At 40.0% G+C, this 26,455-nt stretch overlaps 1 protein-coding gene across 2 annotated transcripts in view; it reads left to right on the top strand.

The window, feature by feature from the left end:
* DYM (dymeclin) overlaps positions 1 to 26,455 on the top strand; it is a 334,338-nt gene that overhangs the window by 158,663 nt on the left and 149,220 nt on the right. For both annotated transcript variants that reach the window (XM_045021710.1, XM_045021709.1), the window contains exons 11-12: positions 1,799 to 1,977; positions 11,023 to 11,148. In XM_045021710.1, the coding sequence (XP_044877645.1) occupies positions 1,799 to 1,977; positions 11,023 to 11,148 (305 nt within the window). The remainder of the gene's footprint in view (positions 1 to 1,798; positions 1,978 to 11,022; positions 11,149 to 26,455) is intronic.

Below are 26,455 nucleotides of genomic sequence, written 5' to 3'. Positions count from 1 at the left end.
CATAGTAGAGAAGTGCAGGACTGCTTATTTAAAGGTTAAATTTGTATTGACTTGCAATTCTTTTCCATAGGAGCACAGCTGGTGAGAATGTTAAAGTCGCCGCTGTTCTTTATGGTGATATAATGTATATTATTTGATAATTATCTTGCTTTTATGCAAAATAGAGGATTCACATGCAAAGTATTAGCTGTTCTCCAGCACCCCTAATATGCTAACTCAAGTCCTGGGGAGATTAAAAGTAGATTTTGAAGTTTTGAACACTTTGGAAACTCTATAGCTGATGCGGTTACATTAACAAAGTTAAAACTGCTCAGTCCAGTTTTCAGCTTTTGAAAACTTGTTATGGAAAGTAATCAACAAACCTGCCCAGACACACACAATATGCTTGCTTCCTACACTCACCATGGTGATCACAATTAAAAAAAAATACAACAAAAATAAACACCCTCTCCTCCATAGGTTTTCCATTCTGTCTTAAAAATTACTCTGTGCAGAAGAGCAAGTGTTATCTTGAAAGGCTGCTTTAATTTTTCCTGGTGCTCCGAACAGCTTACCTTCTGTGAAAATAAAGCTATGTCCAGTTGACTTATTGCAGCATTCTGGAAACTCATATAGCAAGAAATATCTTTCTCCATGTATCCACTTACACATTTTTTATTTTAAATGGACATTTCTGAGCTGCTTATGTCTCAAATACACTTGAAAAGTCACATAATTAGTTCCACGAACATCATAGAAACACATAGAAACCAGTTTTCAACCTGTTTTACTGTTACTTTCATAATAATCTGTTCTGGTTCCATTTCTATCTTCATCCTAAATTATGCCATACACACCACGGCCACCTGACATGATTTTCAAGGAGTTAAACTGTGCTTAGCTAATGTGATTTGAAACATCACTTACCTAATTTAAAACAACACACACCTTTCTTTCTAGTCTAACCAAGGCCTATATTATGGCCACTGAACATAGGTTACTTAGGGTATGTCTACACTTAAAATGCTACAGCTGCAATACTATAATTCTTCAGTGTAGACACTCACCACAGCAATGGGAGGGTAGTTAATCCACCTCCCTAAGAGGCAGTAACTAAATTGAGAGAATTCTTCTGTTGACCTAGCACTGTCTGCACAAAGGGTTAGGTCAGCATAGCTAAGTCTCTTAGGGGTATGGATTTTTCACAACTCTGAGAGACGTAGCTAAGCCAATGTAAGTTTTCAATGTAGACTAGCCCTTTGAAGGACTAATACTAACCAGCAAATACAGATCTGATACTCCTAGGGCACTGTAAACTAAACCCTGAAGTTGGGTCATTTTGGGACTGGAAACAAACCTACCCCTTCACGTTCCCTTGGAATTCTAGCTGTCAAGGAAAGCCCGGTAGCTGCACCGTTACCCAGCATTTCGTGAGATGCCTTCTTTTCTTACCTTAAGAGTCAAGGAGGGGAAGAAAGGGTGACAAGGCAGCTTTGTTACAGGCATGACTGACTGTGAGTTGGAGGGAGGAGCAAGAAAGACTAATATGGGTATAAGGAAGGCTCACCAGTTCTCATGTGGGAGAACAATTGTAACTTTGACATAACTGACGTTTTATGAGACTTGGTTAAGGTTTATTGACACCAGTAAAAGTTGAACCAAGACTGACTAAAAATTATTTCTGCAGGTATTTAGCTCCAATTCTTTGTGGTGCTCATGTCAGACATGAAAGTGTCTGTAAAACAAACAGAAATCTAGGCGGTAAATGATTTTTTTTTCTTTTTTTAAAAAAAATATGTTTTTGGTTTCTTTATTCCAGATAGCACTGCTTTTCCTTCACCAAGTCCACATGCTTTCCAGATTAATTTTAACAGTTTGTACACAGCTCTGTGTGAACAGCAGAAATCTGATCAAGCAACTCTCCTTTTATACATATTACTGCATCAGAACAGCAATGTTCGGACATATATGTTGGCCCGCACTGATATGGAAAATCTTGTAAGTATCGTACTCCATATTTAATACTTAATATTTGGCAATTGGGGTTGATTTGTGGAGGTTTGTGTATGGTTGTGTAATGTTATTCAATACTGGTTCATATTATTATGCTCAGCATGTGACTGGATTAGCACTGATAAGAGTATAAATCTCTGAAATGTTGGCAAAATTGATAGAGAAACTTAATATGTTTAAAATGGGGGGTGGGAGGGAGAGGAGATTGGATAGAATAAGAGTGGCATGGGTGGGCCAAGATGGGAGGAGAATTAGGACTGTAGGTGTTTAGTGGCCTGTGATATACAGGAGGTCTGGCTACATGATCTGGTGGTCCCTTTGCAACTTAAGCTCTATGACTCTGATATTTTTAACAGGGTTCCAAAAATGCATTTGCAAACTTGCATGTGCAGAAACCTGCATTTGCATAGACAGATTCAGTATCAACATGCAGCTCTGCGTGTGCCCGTATAATCAGACATGTTGTTATAGGCCTGTATAAATTTAGCCCTTAGTGACATGATGGTCTTCCATTCTTTTTATATATAAATATCATTAGTTGGTATTTTTTAATGAATAATGTGAGGAGAAATCAAAAGGAAAACTTTGAATTCTTACGAATAAACTGTGTTCCAAGCTCCCACAGGAAACTATTAGTCAGCACAGATCTAAATGTGTTAGTGTCAACAGGTAAAAATTTGTGACTATTAGTTAAAGGTGTGATGAATTGTCCGCTCTTCTTATGGTATTTCATAGAATAAGGAGCACAGCTTCGACAGTGGCCTCCAAACTGTTGCTGAGTTGTTATTTAACTGGGATAGCCTCTCCTCTCAGTCTTCATCTGACCATGGTAAAGCCACTTCTGCTTAAATTGCATCTTCTGAAGCCACTTACTAGCTTTATCCCTCTCCTGTTTCAGGTGTCCTAACTACAGGAGCATGAGAAGGTGGTGTCCACCCAGAACAGCTATTCTAAGACCACCATCTTTTCTCTTCTGCTGCTTCCCCCCCCCCCCCTCTCTCTGTTAAGGATCAGTAGTGAGCAAAATGCTGTGATCTTCACTCCAGGCTCTTAAACTATTCCTGCCTAATGATCCTTATTGGACAATTTCTCCTCACCCCCTCACACGCCACAGTTGGTTTGATATAGCCCAAATCTGTTGACCTTCAGGGTATGCTCAAGATCAGTTTTATTATTTCCAGTTAATTATACTCAGACTGCAGAGCTAAGTAAGTTTTAAACTGCAGAGTGTAACTACTTTGCTTATTAATGTAATGAAAGTTGACCTGCTCTGGAGTACAGAAATAAAACAGGCAGTTCTAAAGGTTCTGAGAGGGAGGCTGACAAAGTTTAGTTAGAAATGTTATGGTAGCAAAAACTTTCTCACTGCTTTGAATTGAGGTCATGACTTGGACTGGTCTGGAACTTTTTTCAACAAAACATTTTTCAGTCAGGAAAATGCTGTGTCAAAATGGAAATATTTTGTGGAAACATATTTGTTGGGGAGGTTTCTTGGATCTTAAAAGAGAGACTTTCCCCAGAATACCCAATAGCCTGGTGATTAGGACACTAACCTGAAATGTTGAAGAGACCTAGTTTCAAGTCCCTGCTCTGCGTGATTCGGCTATTGGCTATTCTGGGGTTGAAGAAGTGTATCGCGCTCTCTCTCTCTCTCTTGTTTTTTCATGAAAAATTTCAAAAGGTCTGTCTCATTCCAATGCAAAGCTGAAACAAACGCCCAAACCTTGAATTTTTTTTATGAAATTAAATTTTTGTTTTCCAGCAGCCAGTTGTGGCTAATGGCCAGTGTGATCCTACCTGATCTGTGGTTCTGTAGTATGGCAGTTTACAGAACATCACTTTTTTTTATATAATGCGGACATGCTGACAATCTTTTATGGAAATCTTATTTTATAAAAATTCTTGTAAAGATGGAATTGGATGTCTCAGGGATTGGTAAAAGAAAAGAGAGCCTTTCATAGTTAGATAACCTAACAACCTAGGCTGGATTTTAGCTAGCATCTGAAGGCTGTTTGGGGACCTGTATGAAATGTGTTTGGTCTCAGTCTGATTCCTAGTGGACCGATAAGGACATGATGAAAATTAGCACTCATAGGCACACTTGTTGGCAAATTCAGGAAGGAGGCCAGCTACTGAACTGCCAATGAAGACTGAACTCCTCTCTATCCCCCCATAGATGAACAGTGTAGGTCAGGGCTGAGTCACTCTGGTGGATCAGTTCTGTGGATCAATAGCATCATTAAGTTTCCAGGCTATCAGTGTGACAGTAAGGCACTAAGTGTACTAGTTTTCTGTTCTGTGGGAAAATATTCATAAGTTTGGGGGTTTTTGCTACTTTTTGCTGGGTTTATTTAATTATTGTATTTGGTATATTGTGAACTTCAGATGTTGCCTTAGGGATTATATGAGTCAACAGTGCAACACTGTTGCAAAAAAAGCAAAGATCATTCTGGGATGTATTACAGGAGTGTTATAAGCAAGATATGAGAAATAATTCTTCCACTCTACTTTGCATTGATAAGGCCTCAAACTGGAGCATTGTGTCCAGTTCTGGGTGCCACATTTCAGGAAAGATGTGGACAAATTGGAGAAAGTCCAAAGGAGAGCAAGAAACGTGATTAAAGGTCTAGAAAACATGACCTATGAGGGAAGGTTGAAAAAAGTGGGGTTGTTTTGTCTGGAGAAGAGAAGACAGGCGGAGGGGGCGGGGTAGTGGGGAATATGACAGCATACAAGGTTTTTACAAGGAGGAGGGTGAAAAATTGTTCTTGTTAACCTCTTTGGTTAGGACAAGAAGCAATGGGCTTAAATTGCTGTAAGGGAGGTTTAGGTTGGACATTAGGAAAAACTTCCTCACTGTCAGGGTAGTAAAGCACTGGAATAAATTGCCCGGGGAGTCTGTGAAACTCTATCACCATCATTGGAGGTTAGACAAACACCTGTGAGGGATGGTCTAGTTATTACTGTAGTTCTGCCTTGAGTGCAGAGGACTGGACTAGATGACTTATTGACGTCCCTTTCAATCCTACACTTTTATGATTGTATGATATTATTACTCCTTATTTAATGCTACTTTGGGTCCATCTTCTTTGTTGTTGTGATCACTCTAAAAGAAAAATTACACTTTATTTGCCACATCAAAACATCTGGTAGTTCCCGCCCCTCGTCTTCTTTTTAATACCCTTTGCCCAGGAAACATCATTTTCAGACTTGCCAGTGTGATTTCCTTATTTTTGAGATTGATTTTTTTGGACATCTATCTCTACTCTCTCATAAATTCTTAGTTACATTTTTAAATTAGTCCTGTATGTGTTAAACTATTTTAGCTGAACTCCTTTCCTAATTCAATTGTGTGTGAGCCTGCTTTTATCTATTAAGGGCTCTTTTTTTTTCTTTCTCCCAAGTCATGATCATTCAGCTACAAGGTGGTGAATTGTGCTTACCTTGTATTAAAACAGTATGGTAATGCTAGCTTTACTTATATAAAAACTTTATTTGTAAGAATATGACTCTGTTCTTTCTATAACAACAATCTGCGCACAAGAATAGATCACTCATTTAATTATAACAATTTCTAGATCATGTCTGTGCATCCATAGTATTGTGTGAAATGATGTTGTCCAATGCCCTAAATTATATGACGTGATGTAGTTCATCATAAATTTAGCAAGGGGCATCCCTAGTTCGTATTTGGAAAGGAGATCACTGGGAAATGCTCTCAAGTTGCTGCAGGAAGAGATGCTGGTGTTGCTGTAGGTGGCACTTTGCAAAGCCAATGCCCCAACATGGTGTCATGGAACAGCTTTTCAGATATAAAAACAAGCTGTGTGTTACGTGTGTTCATGAAAAATGTTGACTCTTTTTGCAAGGATATGGATTGTTAACCCCATTTTCAAGGCTAAATATTAGTTGGGTAATTGCAAATCAACATTAAGCATGCAAAATGTAGTTTCTAATGGATACAGTAATTCTTTGCTTTGAGTCCTGCACGGTTGTGCAGTGTTGCTAAGGACTATTCATTAGTTGCCTCTCTCCTCCCAGAAATGGTTGTATTTAAGGAATGGATGAGATGATGTATTATTATAGAATATGATAATTTGTTATAATTTTCATTGACAAAAATTTGGTATGAGCATATTGATCAGAAATCGTATATTTTGTCATGTACTTTAGATAAGATGTATATAAAAACCTTTTGTTTTTCCCGGTTAAAGAGTCTCTGGCCCTGGACCGACTATAATATCTGTAATTTTCAGTGTCTGTTTTTATTTGGCCCACATTTTGGGGGATTAGAAGTAATTTTTTAATGGTGAATAATTTCTGTAAAAATGTCAGCTGATTGAAGACTGCTCAGTGACAAGAAATGTAAGAAATAGGCCCAGTAGAGATGATTTAGTGGGCAAAATGTGTGTAAGGTGGGCCCATGGTGCAAAATAAATGGTTTATTACATGTTTTCGCAGTTTATTTCATGTTTTGTAGAAGTAAAAGAGTTTATTCAATGAATATCAGTACCACATATGCAGTAGAGGAGTATAAGACAAGCTCTTTGACTGAAAGGAGCATGTTAATATCTTATTTTTAAATAATGGATTTATAAGCATAAATATATTTCATATAGAAATTTTTTAATTAACTCTAGTATGTGAAAATGCATTTATTGAGAAGTCTGGAAGTAAGAATGTTGGTTATGCTTAAATGCAAGAGATCTCAACGGCATTTAAAATATTTTGTCTGTGATCAAGCCCTGGTGCATATAGTGATTTAACAATTGTTGTTATGATTAATGATAATTAATAATATTTTGGTACGACCCACTGTGTGCCCGGTGCTGTCCACACACACAGATGCACATGTATAAAGACTGTCATTTACCTGAAGCGCTTACAAACTAACACAAGATGTAGTACATAAAGAGGAAAAAAGAGTGAGACAAAAATATTTATTTTAATTACCACATTAATCTCCATTTAATACCTGCACCCTAGCCAAAATTAGTTGGCTAATTTCTTATAAAAATTATAGCAGAACTGGGCCTTGAAGAGAGTTTGAAGAAGGAAAAGGTATGAATAAAGCTGATGGAGAATTTTCAGACAAAACAAAGTTTCATCGGAAGATACTGATTCATCAGACCCAACAGGTTTTGTGGAAACATCTTGGGTTCATGACCTTTCATCTAATCACATGCAGGTTTTTGTCAGAACCCTGCCTGTTTCCTGGTAGGCTGCTGGGGACACCGGGCTTCCAGGTTCTGTGGCTCCAGGGCAGCCCTGCCATGTGGACTGCCTCAGGATGGGGACTCTGGAATCCTGGATCCCTAGCCCCAGGCAGTCTGCATGGCTGGACTGCACCAGAACTGCAAACCCTGGTAGCCCTAGAAGCTGCTGACTGAAACTGATATGATTCTTGTCAATTTCACAACTGCAGCAGTGATACTGATCAGATGCATGTTAATTTCAGTAGCAACTGGCAGGGTCCTGGAGGCTATATTTAGTTTTGCAAAGGCCATGTGTCAGTGTTTCAGAAACAAAAATGTTTCAGAATTTCTGGTGCACAGGAAATTTCAAAATATCAAAATTTGCGGTGAACCAGAAATCTCAAGGTTCAGATGGTTCCACTTATGAATCATTTCAGGTTCAATATGCAAAGGGCAGCATGGAAGAGGGCACAATAACAGTTGTTCGGGAAGCAAATGAGTGTTAAGTCTGGCCTAATTCCCAGAGCAGAGGAGGCTTGGGCAAAATGCTGAGCGATAAGGATATATAAGTAGGGAGGGGCACAGATATGAAAAGCCTTGAAGGTGAGGACAAGGAAGTTAAGTTTGCAGTGAATTGGGGAGCCTGTGGAGGCCTTCAAAGAGAAGGTGACATGATCTGAATGATAATAAAGAAATCTGATTTTAGAAGCTGTGTTATAAATGGAGTGTGGGGTGGAAACGGGTGTCTGGTTTATTTCCAAATTACTGCGGATTGAGCTGATATACAGTATTTCACTCAGTGTCAATAAGGGTGTTATCCCTGCACCTTTAGTGCCTTGGGTGCTTCTTGAACATGAATACACTTTGCCAGCTATGGTTTATGAACTAACATCCTTTCAAATAGAGATAATATGTATCTTGGGCAGGCTGAAGCAACAGGTGTCCCAAATGTGCTTGGTACAGTGTTATTCAGCACTACCAAGACTGCTTGACAAGTATTATAAGGCCCTATAACTTGCATGGCAATGTATTAAATTTTGATTAGTAATAAATATTAGTATTTTACTGTAATAAATCCTACAGGACTAAAAAGCTGATGTTCCCCCTTTTCTCAACTCAGCAGCCATCCAAGAAACTAAGTATATGCGTCACTTGGTAGACTTCAAAAAGCTTTTTGTTGTTTTCACTGCAAAGCAAAATTGTGAAAGAAACTCTGCAGTAGTTTTATATTGCTTTATGTTGTGCAAAGAGAATGATCATCTATTGGCATTTATAACAGTACTAGCACTAGGAAAGGATTTGGATTTTGAATGTATGCAATGCAAAGCCATGTGCAATATACATACAGTAGAACTTCAGCGTTACGAACACCAGAGTTACGAACTGACCTGTCACCTCATTTGAAACCAGAAGTACGCAATCAGGCAGCAGAGACCAAACCCCCCCCCGCAACTACTGTACAGCACAGTACTATGTTAAATGTAAACTACTCCAAGAATAAAAGGAAAGTTTAAAAAAAAATTTGACAAGGTAAAGAAACTGTTTCTTTGCTTATTTCATTTAAATTAAGATGGTTAACATCAGCATTTTTCTTCTGCATGGTAAAGTTTTAAATCTGTATTAAGTCAATGTTCACTTGTAAATTTCATCATAATATTTTGTTCAGAGTACCGAACATTTCAGAGTTACGAACAACCTCCATTCCAGCCGGTTCGTAACTCTGAGTTTCTACTGTATTTTAGTTGGAAGCAATTGGAGCTATGGGCTCAGGCAGTAAGCCTTGTGTGAGGTAGTTTTGAATTTTTTTTCTTTTTCAGTTGAAAAACTTGTGAAAGACAGAACAAGCCAGTACAAAATAATAACACTAAAGAGTTGTAGTCTTCAAGTCAAAAAACAAATGTCTTTAGTCATTATCTGTTTTTCTTATGCTTAAAAATATCAAAGTAGGGATGATCTAGATGGCAGTGTTCTGTGCTACCATCCAGGAGAACTGGGTCTCTAACCTTGTTCTCCTGGCTTCAAAGCAGGAGTTCCTGGGAATGCAACAGAGAGCAAGCGAGCACACATTGATTCTGATTGGAGCTGGGAGATGAGTATCTCTCATTCCTTAACAGAAATGCTGACTTTCTAATGAAGGAATTGTAGTGGCATCTAATGCTGATGAGAGTTGTGTCCATTTCAGCCATAACAATGGTGCTTATTGTATATAGGGATAGATGAAAATGAAGAGCTCAGGGATATGAGGAAAACCACTTCCCACTGAGGGATGGGAGAAATAAATATCTTTTATTTTTAGCACAGATATTGTGCTATCTGTAATTCAAATGTTATAAAAAAAAAAGTGGTCTTTGTCTTAGTGATCATGTAGTTTAGAGGAAAAAATCTCAATCCCTACAATTGCAGGATGTAGAAAAATTTACTGTTTTTAACAGCAAAGAAGTGGCTGTCTGAAATCCCTAACTTCTGAATTTGTAGAGAAAGATGTTTGGTTCTAATGATGGAAAAAAGTGTTTTTAAAAAGTCTCATTCTTTCCTGTGGTGTTATCTTGATCCTGGTTAATGTGCCCCAGAAAAGGTATGTGCCAGAAGCACATAAAGACAAACCCACTGGTTTTATAAGAAACTGTAAAAATGTCTTTAATGTGTCTAGCCAAAACAAACTGTTTTGGAACTTGGTGATTATAACAGAACATTTCTGGTAATTTTAGAGGCATATGATGCATTCAGAGTACTGGCTGGTCACTAGAAAAGGTTTCACATGATTCATCCTGCTACGTTCGGTTTGTTTTTTAAAACATCAAGCTAAGTCTTTAAGCATCTATAATCTCTTGGGAAGAGTTTTCTGTGCCTCATTCAGTCTTGGAAATGAGAATTTTCTGAAGTCCTTTTACTATATTATTTTGTGATTTTAGAAATCATGGGAAGGGGAAATTTTACTGAGCCAGTGTAAAGCTAATATTCAAAGAGATGTGAAGAGACAGTATTTGCATCTGGATTAAGTTTAGGCTGGAGTTTGGGGACAAATCAAGACTAGAGTTCAGGTACTAATTCTGTGGCAATGAAATCTTGTCAGCTCGTCTTTCAGGACTTTGGCTCAAGCTGGCCATCTTGGTGGAAATGTTGCAAGACCTTGGGCTGAACTCTCATAGGAATGGGAACACTGAAACACTGGCAGTATATGAAGTAGAATAGGAAAAAACAGGTTTTTACTCGTTTTGGATCTAACCCAGATTGGTCTTCAGATCTGGGGATTCTAATTTGATCACCTCCACCCCTTGAAATTCAAAGAGGTTTGGATTAAAGTGCCAGTTTTGGCCCTCCTCTGATTTTACAGTGATTCTGAATAGTGCAGTTCAAACACTGTCTAGCTATGATGGATGGGACATAACCATTTCAAACCTTTGTAAAATGTTGTGAGGAAGATGATTGAGCCCTGTGTATTATAGCCAGGCAAACTGTTTCAACTGAGTTAGCCGTGAACTGGTATAAATTTGGTTCAGCAAACAGTTTTTCTGTCCAATGGGAGATGGAATTTTCAGAGCCTTATAGTAACTGGTGTGGCTAGGTATTCCATTTATTAGGAATTAAAATTCAGTGTCTCACTACAAGAAAGAATATGTTTAGACTATTAATGACTCTCACAGAGACATAAAAAGCAGATGGAAGGTGTTTGGGCATTTTATGTCAGTAGTTAGGAGTGGCTGTTTCAGGAGGGAAGGGAAACTGTGATATTATGAAAGGACAGGATGACACAAGGAGGGTTTAAAACCTTCTGTGTTTATTGTTTGTGATGTTTGAAAGACTAAACTAACGTATTCATATTTTTCCCCTCAAGGTTTTGCCAATTCTTGAGATTCTCTATCATGTTGAAGAAAGGAATTCACACCATGTTTACATGGCTCTTATAATTTTGTTGATCCTTACAGAGGATGATGGCTTCAATCGATCCATTCATGAAGTGGTGAGTTACTGTTATGGTAAATAACTCTTAGAAAATAAAAATCATTTAGATCTTTATCTGAATATAAATAAGCTTGCATGTTTTACTGCCTACTCCACCAGGACAATAATTGTCTCCTCAGCAGAACTGGTTTACAGATTAAATTTGCCCTTCAAGATTTGAGGATATATACTCATTTCCTACAGGACTAATTAAAACAGGATTACAAGCTTCCTTTCAAGAATCTTTGTTTAGTGATGTGTACAAATGATTTTTCTGCCAGTAGGATAACTTTGTTCTTCTCTGGTGTTTCCTCTTTCCAACTGAGCATGGAAGTAGGCAGGCAGGTTTCTCAAGTATGCTGTTTGCCAAGGAAGAAAAAGAAATAGAATGATAGGTAAACAGTCTTATGCTTTCACAGCAACCTTACTTAAACAGCTTATATTCCAACTGAAGGGACTTTATTGGGAGTTTTTATTTCCCAAACTGGATGTAACTTCCTTACTTGGCATCTCCAGTCTGTCTTTCGGCCAGATTAATATCTATTTTATATTAGCCATATAACATGGTCCAAATTCTGACTAGATTTCATTGGCCTTGACCAACTGTGCTGGAGCTTGTAAAACTATCATAATGTAGAAGAAGTTTACACTAATTTTATCTGATTTTTGGCTCGGACATGCAAAGTATCTCTTGAGATTATGTGATGCATTGATTCATAAAGGAGATGTGAAAAACTTGAAAGCAAATGTTCAGGTAGTTAAACAGAATCTTTCTCGCAGGTAAGTTTGTCCTGTCTTAGCAGGAATGTGACTTTTTCCCCAGGGTATCAAAGTGATAGAGGCTTGTAAAAACCCAAGAGAGAGAATTTTGGTCACAAATTTCTGTAGCTTCATAGGAGATTATATAGATCTGTATGTAGAAAACAGGAGGACTTTGTGTATATGTGAAGTTTCTTGGGACTAATAAGCAACTTTTGGGACGAAAACCGATGGCAAATATGCAAACTGCTGAAGCCAACATTTCTCTGGAGACTTTTCCTTCCGCCCCACACACCATGGGTGTATATATTTGGATGCAGTGTCTGTAGATTTAGTATCTCCTTAACATTCAAGTTTTTTGCTCATGAATTGAGTTTATTGAACTATTGAGATACAGTATATCCACCACCACCATCACTTCCTTGCCTCATCTTTCTTCGTTTATTTTAAAGGCTTTAAACATGCTCTGTCAACAGATCTCTCATTGTTTAGGCAAACGTGGCAGATTTTCCTAAAATGGCCAGGGTAGATTAAGCCATGGGGTGAGAGCATAATTCACTTTCTATGTCCATTTAATCCTTGTCCTCACTGCTGAGATTGCCAACATGGCTGTAATGGTGGCTTTATAATGTCAGGGGTATTTATGATCTCCCTTTATTTAAAACAAGTATTTGCCCTCCTTTTTCCTGCCAGTTTTCACATGCTTGCCTCTATTCTCTTTTCTTTCCCATATCTTCTCTTTCAGTATTTTCTTTGCTGCCTTATCTTATGCCTCTGTTTCCCCCTTCAGCAGAGGATGCTTGGTGGAGTATCCTTTGGCGGCTCCAGGCAGCCAGGACATACATATTTTTGTTCCTTAAATGAGTACTATGGGAATGGGGGAGAGACTCCTGGGCCTGTGGGCTGCTGCCTGAGCCCATAGTCCTGTGCATGTGAACTGCTCATGTGACCAGCTTCTTGCTGCATCTGGGAAGAGGGCCAAAAATCGATGACTTTCAAGGAGCTGCATGCTGCTCTAACAACAGCTGAAGGAACACACTGGCATTGAGTTAGAGGGCAGACTTGGGGGTCATCCAACCTTTTCCACTCTCCTCTGTTCCTTTCCTCTGTGCAGTCCTCTTTTCTACCCCTTCTTTCACACCCCATGAGTGGTCTGTACTTCCCTCTGTGCATAAGGCCTAAAGTCGAACAAAATGCACCTTTGCTACTCCTGTAGCATTGCTTACATTGAACTCCAGGGCTTTTGTTTCCCCTTGCACTCCAAAACTTCGTCACAGAGATGGACAAGTGCAATGAAGAGGAGAGGTTGGGTATCTCCTGCCCTCACCCAGAGAATTCAGCTATGGATGTGCAGGCAAGGTCCCTGTCTAGGCTACAACACTGCTTTAGCAGCCATGACATACTTGACTAGAAGTGGGTCAAGGACTACGACCCTGAGTCTCCAGGATTCCTGCGTTTCAAGAAAATTCCCCTCCAGTTATTTGCTTTACCCAGGACCCTGGGCAAGCAGCATTTTCTGATTCCCTTGTTTCATTCCTAATTCTGAACATCCCTGAACTTTGTGGAAGAGGAGAAGAAAAGGAGGATTTCAAAATCCAGATCTGAATATTGCAGGTTAAGCCCAACCCTGTTTGGATGGACAGTTTGTGAAAGCATCTTCCTGATGCCACTTCCTGAGGACCCACTCACCTGTGCATAGCTGCCAGAAGAAAATAAAAGGACAGATAAAGCCATGCTTTTTCTTTTCCTCTGGAAATCAGGTGTAGGAATGCATTGGTGCATCTGACACCAGTTTACATCCTTTTCAGTGTTTTTAGGTGTGTATTCTCACAGTGTGAAAGGTGTGGGACTAGCTTCCAAATAGATTAGTTTTGTATAGTGTTAATTACTGAATTAGTTTAATTAAATGTCTTAAATCTCAAACACACAACTCCCCAAATGCTGAGAGGCTCTCATAGGGAAGAAAAAAAACTTATCAATGGAGAGAAGGGAACTATCTAAATCAGGCTGTAAAATGTGAATGTCTAGCACCAGTCATACAACCTGAATGAAGCTCTTATTCACTGTAAGTATTTATTGCATTTTAGCAATTTCAGCAGGAAGCTTCTTCCATCACTTGGCTGAAGTCTGAGAAAATAAGAGAATAATTTAATGTATTTTGAGTCGACCTGTTTTTCTCTGTGCTGATGCATATCCTGTAATGTTCTTATAACAGTCATTACTGTGTGATCCATTTATGGGCATATTTTCCTTTGTGGTATTACACCCACATTTATTTATTTATTGATTTTTAAGATTAATTTTAGTAAGCACAGTTTTATAAATCTCTGTGATTATACAGACTGGTAAAGAGCCCAGGAAACCACAGAAACTCTTCTAACTGCTAAAGCGTTTTTATTTAAAATAAATGTGGTCTTAGCTGCATGGAAGAGGTGATCAAAAACATAGACCTTGTTCCTGCAACTGACTCCATGCAGGCAGACCCCCAGGGCTCGCACAAATCCCGGTTTACTTCAATAGTAACAATGGAGTAAACTGGTAAATCCGGAGTTCCCTAACTGGGATGGGTCTTTGGTGAATTGATCCCCTCCCACCTATCCCCACCCCCCCAGCAATATGAAATCATAATTTAACTGAGATCTTCAAATGAGATGCAGTGTCACAAAACTTTTATGGTACTTTTTTCCTACAGGCAGCTGTATTTATTTTTAAATGTTATTTTGTTTCCAAATTGCCACAGTACACTTAAAATTACCTCTTCAATGAATTTGTGCTGCCCATTAGCAAATGCTTCTGTAACGCTTCATAGCACTGTACAAATACTAACGAACACCTTCTTATAGCTCTCTAAATTAACATTCCCCAAACTGTGGGTTGTGACCTCAGAGGAGTTGCGAGACATTGGGGGGAAATAAAGAAACCACGGGAAAGCCAGAATGTCCCAATTGAGCTGGCTCCTGTCCCGCAGGCTGGCTGGGCTTGGCTCCCTGCTCTGGGCTTTGTGACCTGGCCTCTGGTGCATGGGGTTTGCAATGCCACTCACTCTGGGTATGTCTTCACTACCGGACGGATCGGCGGGCAGCGATCGACCCAGCGAAGATCGATTTATCGCATCTAGTTAGATGCGATAAATCGACCCCCGAGTGCTCTCCTGTCGACTCCTGTACTCCAGCTCGGCGAGAGGTGCAGGCGGAGTCGATGGGGGGAGCGGCAGCAGTCAACTCACCACAGTGAAGACACCACGGTAAGTCGATCAAAGTACATCGACTTCAGCTACATTATTCATGTAGCTGAAGTTGCGTAACTTAGATCGATTTCCCCCCCCCTTGTAGACTACGCCTCAAATTTGACCCAGACACACCTCTTTCCTCTGCCCCCCCATCCCGCCATGGGGGGCTGGGCTAAACCTGAATGGTGCTGTGACACTGTTATCCAATAATAATAACTGGAAATATGTTGTGTATGTTGCAGTTGAAAATTTTAACACTGAGTCAGTCTTCCTCAGATTCTGAAGAAATGCCTCATAATCGGAGCTGTGGGAAATTCTGAAGTTTCAGTTCTCAGGGTTTCATGCAAACACATTTTTGAAGTTCTGTTCTCTTGGGTCTACAGCCCTGGTTTCACTTTGAGAAGTCAGAGCTAAACTCAAGTCAAAATTTGCAGACTTTTCTCTGGGTGTTGTGTGCAAAGCTTCAGGTTTTATTTTCATTTTCAGTGCAAATCCATAAATCGTACCAGATTTGTTTGAAACTGGGTCCGCATTCTCTTTTAAATTGTTTGACCCTTAGCAAAACTTTCTTAAAACCGTAACTAAATTTTGAATTTATGAAATCTTAAAACCTGGTAAATTTAATGTGTTTTGGGGTTTTGTTGTGAGCATTTCATGCTGCTTACTTAGTCATGTTGCTTTTTGTGAGATTGTTTGCTGAAGAATAGTTAAACAATGCAAGAAAGCATACATGGTTGGTCTAGTAACTGCCTCTGTTTTGTAGCTCGTTGTCATTTTGATAAGAGATGTATTTTCTGTCATGACCACTCTTTCTATCCATTAACTTGTAAGCTTCAGTGAGAATATAGAGGCAGAAATGTCATAATTTCGCTAATTAAATCTTAATTTAAAGTTCCTGTTTTTTACTGAGAGTTTATGGATTTTTTTTTGATGAAGCTACTTTGAAGCTGAACAGTCATGTAATGAAATTTTATTGTGTGTGAAAATAACACATTTTGTCAAGCATTTCAAAGTACTTTGCAAAGACAGAAGTTTCATTTTCCCCATTTGTTTAAAAAAATGTTGATTGTGAGAGTCAGGTGTTTTCCAGAGGAACCAAGTATTCACGTTTCCCTTTAGCTGCAGCTGGAATTATGGGTCCTCAGCACCTCTGAAAATCAGCCAGAGGTTATTTAATTAATGACCTAATGAGTCTGTGGCAGAGTTGGGAACCAAGATCTCTTGACTACCAGTCCCCTTATGAAATGACTTATTATTATTATTTATTTGTACTACCATAGTGCATCAGAGCCCTAGTCGTGGGCCAGGACCCCATTGTGCTAGGTACTGTACAAACGTAGAAGAAAAAGATAGTCCCTGCCCCAGTTTGCTTACAATCTAAGTATAGGACAGGAGACAACATTTGACACTGCTGAATTCTTTGCTTCTTTGTTAATTGGTGGCGTGTTTTTAATGCACTTGTATACTACTATTGTTTCAGAAACCAGCTTTGAAGCATTCTTTTCTGGGAATTTTTTGTATTTTAAAGGCATAATTGGTGTAAACGAAATATGAAATGAAAGCTGTAGGCATGACATACAGGAGTTAGGGGTTTGTTCTTTTGACCACCATGAATCAGTCAAAATTTCAGAAACATTTTTTCTTGAGGAATAAAATCATATTTGTGTGTTCTGGGGCTACTCTGGAATGCAGGCTGTTATTTTGATGTGTTCTGTTTTAGTGAAGCGTGTGTCTCTGTGGCACTCAGCCTTACAGTCAACTGTGCTGGTTTTGGTTTAATGGTACCCAGGTTACTTTTTCCCCTTCTAGGCTCATTAACAATATAATCAGTCCTCTTAGCCATCAGAACTGACTTGGTTTATTATCTTACTGTACCTGAGAAATTAATATCACTAGTTCCTCCTTCCGAAAGATTCATGTAGCAGTGATAGAGCTTCAAATGTATGTTCTGTGAATCGGTAGAAAGGAGATTTCCACATCCTTTACTGTTTTTTGTGTGTGATTGTTAGTATGCCTTTTGATTTGACACTATTAAGTTACTAGAGCTGAAGAGTCAGCTGAGTATATAGTTAGGTACTGTAATTATTAATAGAGTCTTAAAAGTAGAGTAGCCGAGTATCTTGTAGATCAGGAATGACATAGCTCTACACAGTGCTATTAAACGCTGATGAGTGGGGAATTATATTAAAGGTGTGGCTAGTACGCCTGTTAATAAGGTTGCTTAACACTTCCATTGTAAGACCCTATTTTCAGTTTTACTGCTTTGGCAAACTTTAACCATTAGGGCTGAAATTCTCTGAGTGTCCACCTCAGGCAGAATATTTTGGAAAGTTTTAACTGAAATGGATCAGCAATTTCCAGAATGAGGACAGGGGAAAGCATGTTGTTTAGAACATGTTAAAAATTCTGGTGACCTTTTCTTTGAGAAGCTCCATATTTTGAACCATGGGGTGGCCTTTGTGTCAAGGATGTGTCTTCTGCTGTTCGTGGAAGAGTGGACTCATCACAAGAGCCCCTCCTCCGGGACAGGTGTGATAGAACACCAAAGGACTGGAGCAACTGTTGACAAAGGACATTAGAGAAGACTGAGGGCAAGTCTACACTTAAAACGCTGCATTGGCGCTGCTGCACTGATGCAGCTGCGCTGCTGCAGTACTTTAATGAAGGCACTCTATGCCGACGGAAGAGAGCTCTCCCATTGGCATAGCAACCATCCCTCAGGGAGGTGGATTAATAATGTCAGCAGGAGAAGCTCTCCTGCCAACATAGTACTGTCCTCACAGAGGGTTAGGTCAGCATAACTGCGTTGTTCAGGGGGGTGGATTTTTCACATCCTTGAGTGATGTAATTATAGCAGTATAGGTCTGTAGTGTAGACCAGACCTGAGTTGCTGCTACTCTTGCAATTCAGCCTTCCAGCCCCATTGCGTTTAAATCCATCTGTTCCAGATTAGCAGAATGTCCAATGTCCTTATGTCCGATTTTCTGTCTCCTACTCCAGGCCCCATTGTCCACACCCTTCTCTCAGGGCTTTATTATCCTTATCCTGTTCTCTCTGGGGAGCTTTCCCGCCATCTTCCCCAGTAGCTAGTAGGGGAACTCAGACCCTCCCTCTCTTCTGGGTTCTAGCCCAGGGACCCTGTACTTAGCAAGCAAGGTCTGTCTATATTCAGACCCACTCCCTGCTAATTTCCTGGGCTTTCTTCTATCTGAGCCTATCAGCAGGCCTCTCTAATACCTCTGTAAACTCACCCCTCTTGCAGGGCTAGGACTCACAGGGCTCTCCCTTGGAATCCTCCTATAAATCCCAGTGTAAAAGTATAAATTTAAACCCCCTTCTGTCATCCTCAGGCTTGATCTTTCATCACACCCTGGACCTTCAACTGCCTCTCTGGGCTCTTTCCATGCTCTGATCCCAGAAGGTGACTGCAGAGTTCCTTCCCTCTCTCCCCTGCAGAACCCTTTTACTGCAAACTTCCTCTGTTTACACTAGCGCCCAGCTCCTTCCCCAGATGGGATTCATCAGTAACTGAGACTGGCACATCCTCCAGGTGTGGCCAATACCTTAATGGATCTCTTTAGCTCCTGATAACTGTTTTTGTGCTAATGTAGGATAGACATCCCATCACTCTAATCCTATGAAAATCTGCCTGAATTTGGCTAAGGTATAAACCTTTGAAAAATCTCCATTTGCACAAGCTCAGAAGAGACTTCCAAGATCTTAGAATTTAACAGTCCAAAACATTCCATGCTCTGGCTCTGAGTATTAACCAGACTGCACAAGCGCCATCCCCACAGAGTGACTGTGCATGCTTCATTCTCTCACCGCTCCTAGTGCTGCCCTGGACTGTACTTGCACCAGCCCCACAGAGCAACTACACATGCACCAGACCAGTGCTACAGGGGCAAAGCCAGACTTTCCTTGTAATTGTTGCCCCAGTTGCTTTGGGATGTGAGGCTGGATATCAGAACTGAGCGCAGGGAACCTGTCTGTTCTGTGCGGTCAGTGACACTCCTGCTGATGCCTAGGCAACACTGAGGAGGAATCTGCCTGACCTGAATACAGAGGGGACGAGCCATACCAGTAGGCATTTAGTAAAGTTCTGTTAAATAATTCCCAATTATCATTCATATTTTTCGGATGAAATTCTTCCACCCAGGTGGTTTGGCTGAAAGTTGTTTTCAGATTTGTGAAACTGACCCTTTTAAAGCACCAAGTAAGTATCTATATTATTGGTCTGGACTTTTTTTCTGTTTGCACATTATAAATGTGATCAAGTCATGATCCTTTGTACCTAAGCTACCATTAATTTTTAGACTGGTACTGGGAACTAAGTGGGGTGGGGGAAAAGGGAGGCAGGAAAAGGAGGAAAGAGAGATCTGACAAGGAGCCAGGTTGTGGGGGGAGGACTTGACTGCCTGGAAAAAGATAGTGTAGGGGGAAACTGGGACAAGGTGTCTGGGAGCGGGGAGACTCAGATTAGAACTGGAGCCCTGGGAGGAAGACAGGTATTGGAAGCTATTGCGTAGTGGAGAAATGGGAGTGGCAGGCAGAGGGGAGGAAGATCTGATGGGGAGCTGGCAGGGGTGACTGGCTTGGATTGAGAGTTGTGGGGAGCCTGGGACATGGACTGGAAGCCTGAAGGGACAAACTAGGAGAAAAGGACAATTTGAGCAAGAAGATTGGGCCTGGGATGAAGAGCCAGGGGTGGGGAAGAGAGCAGACTTGGACAGAGACAAGATGGATAGGGAAGGGGCAAAAGGGGTCACGGTTGGCGGGGGGACATGCAGAACTGACCAAATAGAGCACATTCCTCTCCAAAGCCTGAAATTCAACCTGAGATTCCCGACTGTCACCATTACTCTGCTGTCAGCAAATATTTGTGACACAGTGGCAGAGTGTGTCTTATCCCTCTCTAGTGATGGGCCACGTAACAACAGTAGGTTGTCATCCTATCAGTTCTTCCATTAGCTCAAGCGGTAGAGATCTGTGGATCTAAAGGTTCCAGCCCTGCTGACAAAGCATGTGGATGTGGATATGATGTCACATGATGGAATTTGTTTTTTCACTTTGCCATTTTTAAAAAAAACCTATGTGTTTTGTTTGTAATTTCTATATTAAAAGAATATTCTTAAGGTTGCAAGTCAAGCTCTCCAATTCTCCAAGGCATTCAACTGCATTAACCATGAGGCAATTCTTTGTCTTCCCTTAGACCCGCATCTCATTCACTACATATCTTCCAACTTCTGCAACAAGTGAGACAGGCATCCTATAGAAAACAGACAATTATGATTCGTCCCCAGAGCAGGGTCATCCTGTGCAAAGAATGAGGCAGTGGCCCTGTGGAAAAATATCATGCAATCTTGTGATTAGACTGCATTATAATAAAGGGTTGAATTAAGGTTGCACAGACTAAGTCAAGCTAACATTCTGCATGTTAAACTACTATTTGTAACTAATAGTATGTAACAACTGAGTAATCAGATTCAGCAGCCTAGCCAAATTCTCAGCAATGACAAATTTAAAGTACCCAGGGTTGTATATCATTAAATATCTAAGAATAAATTCTACTCTGTGCTGTTGTGGGGAGAAAAGCATGTGGGTGCCTCTACTCCCTGTCTCTTGCATATATGCATCAGAGCAATATCCGTACATAGCAGTTAGGAAGTCAGTCTTCAATGTGCACATCACATGATTTTAGCCTCCCCCACATCTTCTTGTTTTGTGCCACTTGGATGGCTCTGGCACAACATCACTTCATGACCAGCATCATTCCACTTCACTGTGTCTCTCTCAAATTAGGGCAGGAGCTGTCCTATAAATAATTATTAAATACTGTTGGGTAGACTGCCATTAATATTTAAGATAAGCGCCTCTTTATTTGTAGGATGTGTCATGGACCAGTAGGTCCAGGGCCAGATTTAGGGACAGGCAACTGCCTGGGGTGCCAGGTTTGGGGTGCTATTTTTGTTGTTAGTGACAAAAGGTAAAATAGAATGTTTGAAGTAAAATGTTTCAGGTATTCCGTATGTGGATTCATTTTTCACTAACCTCCTAGAATATTCTGGACCTTTGTAGTATCTCGTGGAACCTTCCAGTCTTTCTGAGAACTACATTTTCCTTGAACCTCCTAGAATGTTGTCAGCCGTGCCCCCGCGGGTATATAAGGGGTGGGATGTCGCCAGTCAGTCAGTGAGGTATAAGAACGAACTGAAGTGAAGTGAGCCCAGCTGCGATATTATGAACCTTATTTTATTGTGTAATTGTGAAAGTGTACTTGTGTTTTAAGACTTGAAAAGTGTAAGCAGCGACTAATAAAGGACATATTTAATAAGATGCCAGAGATAGCTATCAAACCCCTATCAATGCGACAATATAAAAAAAATACTGTTACTTTTTCCCCAGGCTTAACATGTAATGTTTGATGATTTTATAATACTGCAGAATATAGTCTTTTGCTTTGCCTAATACTGGCTGTTTTCGCCTGTAGAAAATAAAATATTCCCCCAAAGAAGCCTTCTGGCCCGCGATCCTAAACTCTGCTGTTATTCATAATACAGTTTTGAATGGGCTGGGCAAAATCGAAATGACGTTTCTGTAAATGAGCAGAAATGACACTTCTCAAAGTCATACTGCGAAAGAGTGCTTGAGAATGGTGAGAAATTCAATTGGCGTTGGCTAGTTTACCTGAAATCAAGTGACAAAGTGTTGTTTTTGTTTCAAAATATTTGACAAGAAAGCCAAATTGTTGCTTGCACTTTCCTGGTACAATTACTGGCATAACTTAGCTGATGCTCTGAAGCAACATTAAAAGTTACCCAAACATTTTACGGCCTACTGCTCAAAGGATGGAGGTCAAATCCATGCTCAAGCTGAATAAATGCATAGACACAGAAAACCAATGCATTATTAATGTAGAAACCCAGCATTGGAGGAATGTGCTAGAGCATGGATCTCAATCACCCCTCTTCTTTGCAAAGAATAATTTGACTTTCCAGGGCTAGTCAGGTAAGTTGTTCACTAAACATAATGGTAATTTCCTCAGTTTGGTAGAGCTCCTTGGGGAATAAGGCAATGTCATGGGTGAATACCTACATCAGGTAGTTTGTAATGAAACTATGGACTATTACTGCAGCAGAACAATTCAAAACGAAGTGATTTACTTTATGGCAAGGAAACTGCTTGATAACATGCTGATGTGGCTCAGCAAAGCGAAATACTATGCTGTAATAATGAACTGCACTCCCAACATTAGTCACAGTGAAACGATGTCTTTTACAGTAAGATTTGTTGACGATGAGAGTGGTTGTATCCAAGTAAAGGAACACTTTATCTGTTTCCGATCTGTGGATGACTCTACTGGAAAAGGCCTAATCAAATGTTTATGAACATTTTGAGTGAGAATAAAATAAAGCTTCAGGATTGCCATGGCTAAGGGTACAACAACAGTGTGAACATAAAGGGAAGAAACTGCGGCATCAAGGCAAGAATCCTTACGCTGAATCCAAGAGCTTTCTTCATGCCTTGTGGCTGCCATTCCCTCAACTTGGTTGTGTCAGATGTAGCAGCAGCATCTTTAGATTCAATATCTCTCTTTTGGGAGTACTGCAAAGTGTATACGTCGTGTTTTCAGCATCAACTATCAGGTGGAAGTTCCTCATGGACAATGTTACAAATCTGACTGTGAAGCTGCTAAGTGATGTTTGCTGGGAGAGCCGCATTGACAGTGTAAAGCCAGTGAGGTACCAAGTGACTGAGATTTACGATTTAATTGTGGCCTACTGAGACAATGGATTTGAAGATGCCATCACTGCTGCCAAAGAAATGGGGGAAAACTTAGGAGTTGAGCCTGTCTTCATGGAAACTCGTATTCACCGGAAGAATAGTCAGTTTGGCTATGAGGGCAGAGATGAGAAGATAGGAAGCTCGGGAAAAAAATTCAAGAGGGATTTTTTGTTTTTTTTTGAACGCTCATTGATACTACTCTAGTGTCCATCAAAGAAGGGTTTGGACAAATGAAGCACCACAAAAAGACCTGGGGCGGTTCTGTATGACCGAGGTAAGCTGCTGACGCACAGGAAAACACTCTTGAATAATTGTATGGGCCTTCACCAGACTCTGACACATGGGGAATGTTCAGACATCAGTGATAAAGATGTCTGTGTTGAATTGGACAACATCCGTCACTTTTTTTAACACCGCATCGGGAAAGATTCTCCACTTCAAGTTCTCCAATTCATTCATGATGCAGAGCTCAAGGACACTTTTCCTAATGTGTGGATAGCTTTGAGGATTCTCTTCATGCTGCCAGTCACTCATGAGTGGTGAGTGCAGCTTTTCGAAGCTCAGGCTCATTAAAACATATCTTTGATCGATGATAGCTGACAAGAGACTGACATCGCTTGCTATTTTATTGCTTGAAAATACCATTGGCCAGTCTTTGGATCTCTGTGACACTGCGCTTCAATTCGCAAGGGCAAAGGCAAGAAAAGCGACCTTTAGAACTAAAGGGCTAGGATTAACTGTCTAAGGCTGTTACCTACTGTAATACTATTTAACACTGGTCCACCCAGTGTTGGTGCACAGTTCAATTTCTTGACGTTAGTACATTTCAGTTATTCTTAAAATTAAGAAGTTTCTATAAGCTTAGAGGAAATTATTTTTATTTGCTTATATATGGTATGAGTAAATAAAGGTTTACAGATCCTAGCATGCCAATTTATTGTCTTCTGTGACGGGGTAAATCATGCATCAAAGTCAGGAAATGAGCTACAAATGCAAAAAAAAAAAAAAAAAGTATTCAAAAGTTTAACAGATGGGGAGCTGGGGCACAGAAGACATTCCTCGCCTGGGGAGCGATTCAGTCTAGGGCTGGCCCTGAATAGGCCTATTTTATACAATTTATCATAGTGTCTTTTTTCAATCTCTCATTATTAGTCCTCCCTACAGATACCATGGCCTTCATTTTCTATGTGTAGTTCTCATTTTCCAAAACTTCATGCATGCCTTGCTTTAATTTTATACCCCTGTCAATTTAATCTCAAACTAGTGGAAATGGACACATAAAGCCTTAAATTTTACCTTTCCCTCATCCATTCATATACACTGCATCTGAAAAACTTTTTATGGTACTTTCATTCTTCCTGTTGGGTTCCTCAGCCTTCTTTATGCTTCCAATAAATATCAATTTCCCTTTAGTCTCTCTCCTTTAGAGTTTCTGAGCCCCTTCAGCATAAAATGCCTACCGGAAATGTTCACACTTAATCGCATCCGTAGCACCACCATCACTTTGTCCAGCACTACACAACTGCGCAACATAACATGAGGTCATGTGGCTTTTCCCCAATGTAGATTGCAATTGTTGCCTTCCCTTTCCTCCAATGTGGGAAATTAGAAGGTGCTGACAGAAGATGGCCTGCTCTTAACGACTGCTTCATTCTTTATTTGTTTTTGTGTCCTGTAGCACTGGTCAGGAAGGTTTATTTTTCAGGATTTTCTTCAGGTTCTACTCAAGCTTTCTGAACCGTGTTAATACGTATTTTTTACTCACTTTTTCCTACTTAGTGACAAATCAGCCTTTCGTTTTTAAGATATGCATTATCTTTACTTCTGTTTCGCAGACTACAGTCTACCCCTTTTCTTCCTCCTCACTTATCCTGGAATACCTATCTCCTCTGTGTCTCTTCCATGTTCTGAACTACTATTAGTCTGACGAAGTGGGTATTCACCCACGAAATCTCATGCTGCAATACTTCTGTTAGTTTATAAAGTGCCACAGGACTCTTTGTCGCTTTTTACAGGTCCAGACTAACACGGCTACCCCTCTGATATTAGTCTGATTATGACCATTTCTTACTTAGTCTACCCATGTTTATTTCCTTGCTTCATTCTTTGAGCAGCTTATTCTCATTATTGATTATGCTTACCTTGCATTTCTATCAGTGATAGAGAGCTGCATCTTTTATGACTTACACATATAATAAGATTCACCATTTGTTAGCCAGATAGCATTCTTTAACATTTCCATTATGACTTTTGCAACACATAGCTATTGAAAATGTGACCCTGTTTTAACGATCAGTCACTTATTTTGTCTCCATATATGAAAGGAATCTCCCCTATAGGTTTAGGTATTAACACACCACAATTATATTACTAGCACTAAGTTTTCCTTCCCTGGCCATACCTTTTCTAAATGTATCTAGTCTGTGACAGTATTTGTGGCATCGCTATTGTTGAATTGCTCTATATGGTGGTCTACAAAGTGTAAATGTTTTAAACAGACAAGAATGTTTGCCTCCTAGAGGTTAGTCTAAAAGGCATTAGATGGTACAATGCAGAACAGTACAAACAGGGCCATCTAAGGAAGTGCATAGTCTTTGTAGTGGGACTACATTATGAAAGAGATGGATCTTTAGGAAATTTTTGAAAGAGGTCTGAAGAGAGCCAAATTAGAGTGCTATTTCAGGCATATTGGATTGCATGAAAGAGAACATTAATTTGGGTGCAGACCAACAAGACATGGAAACAGTTAACAGAGAACAGTGAGTGTAGCACAGAAAGCAGATGGTGGTGTAAGAGGAAATAAATGCAGAGAGGGTAGGCAAGTGAGGAACTGTGCGGAGCCTTGAAAAATTAAAACATTCCTCTAAACAGTCATTTCTATTAACTTGATCCTTTCGCTTGGACTTTCAGTTGGAATCTGTTGACTAACGTAGATAAAATGGATCACCTACTTCTCGATCGTTGTAATGTAATTTTGTGTAGAACCCCACAAGGTGTTTAGGGTAATACAATGTGTCAGGTCTTCATCTCAGATCCTTACATACATAGTGCTGTCTGTCCTAGTATCGGTGGCCCAATTAGTGCCCCTAGTATATGTGTCAGAGCTGCACTTCAGATGCTCTGCAAAGGAGCCCTGTTCATAACCAAATCCCAAAAGCACATGCCTCAGTGGCTGTAAAATAGGTAAAACTAGTGGAGTAGCTGGCACTGTGGACAGGGATCAGAGGGCTGGCCTGTATTGGAGGAGGCTGATGCCTCAGGACGAGTTAGGCAAATAGAGAAATGTGCATCATACAGTAGTAGGAGGAAGATACAGAGCTCAGTTGTGCAACAAAAGCAGAATTGTTTCATTGGCTTAAAATTGTGCGCAGTTTTTCTACTTTGAAACACAAGAACAAATGGATATAAACTGGCTATCAACAAGTTTAGGCTTGAAATTCGATGAATGTTTCTAACCATCAGAGGAGTGATGGGGAGCTGTGGGGGCAGAAAAACAAACTGGCTTCAAGATTGAGCTTAATAAGTTTATGGAGGAGATGGTATGTTACTTTTT

The sequence above is a fragment of the Mauremys mutica genome, chromosome 6 (genome assembly GCF_020497125.1).
Source record: "Mauremys mutica isolate MM-2020 ecotype Southern chromosome 6, ASM2049712v1, whole genome shotgun sequence".
NCBI lineage: Eukaryota > Metazoa > Chordata > Testudines > Geoemydidae > Mauremys > Mauremys mutica.
Note: the sequence above shows the minus strand (reverse complement) of the source record. Positions and strands in the feature narration are given on the sequence as shown.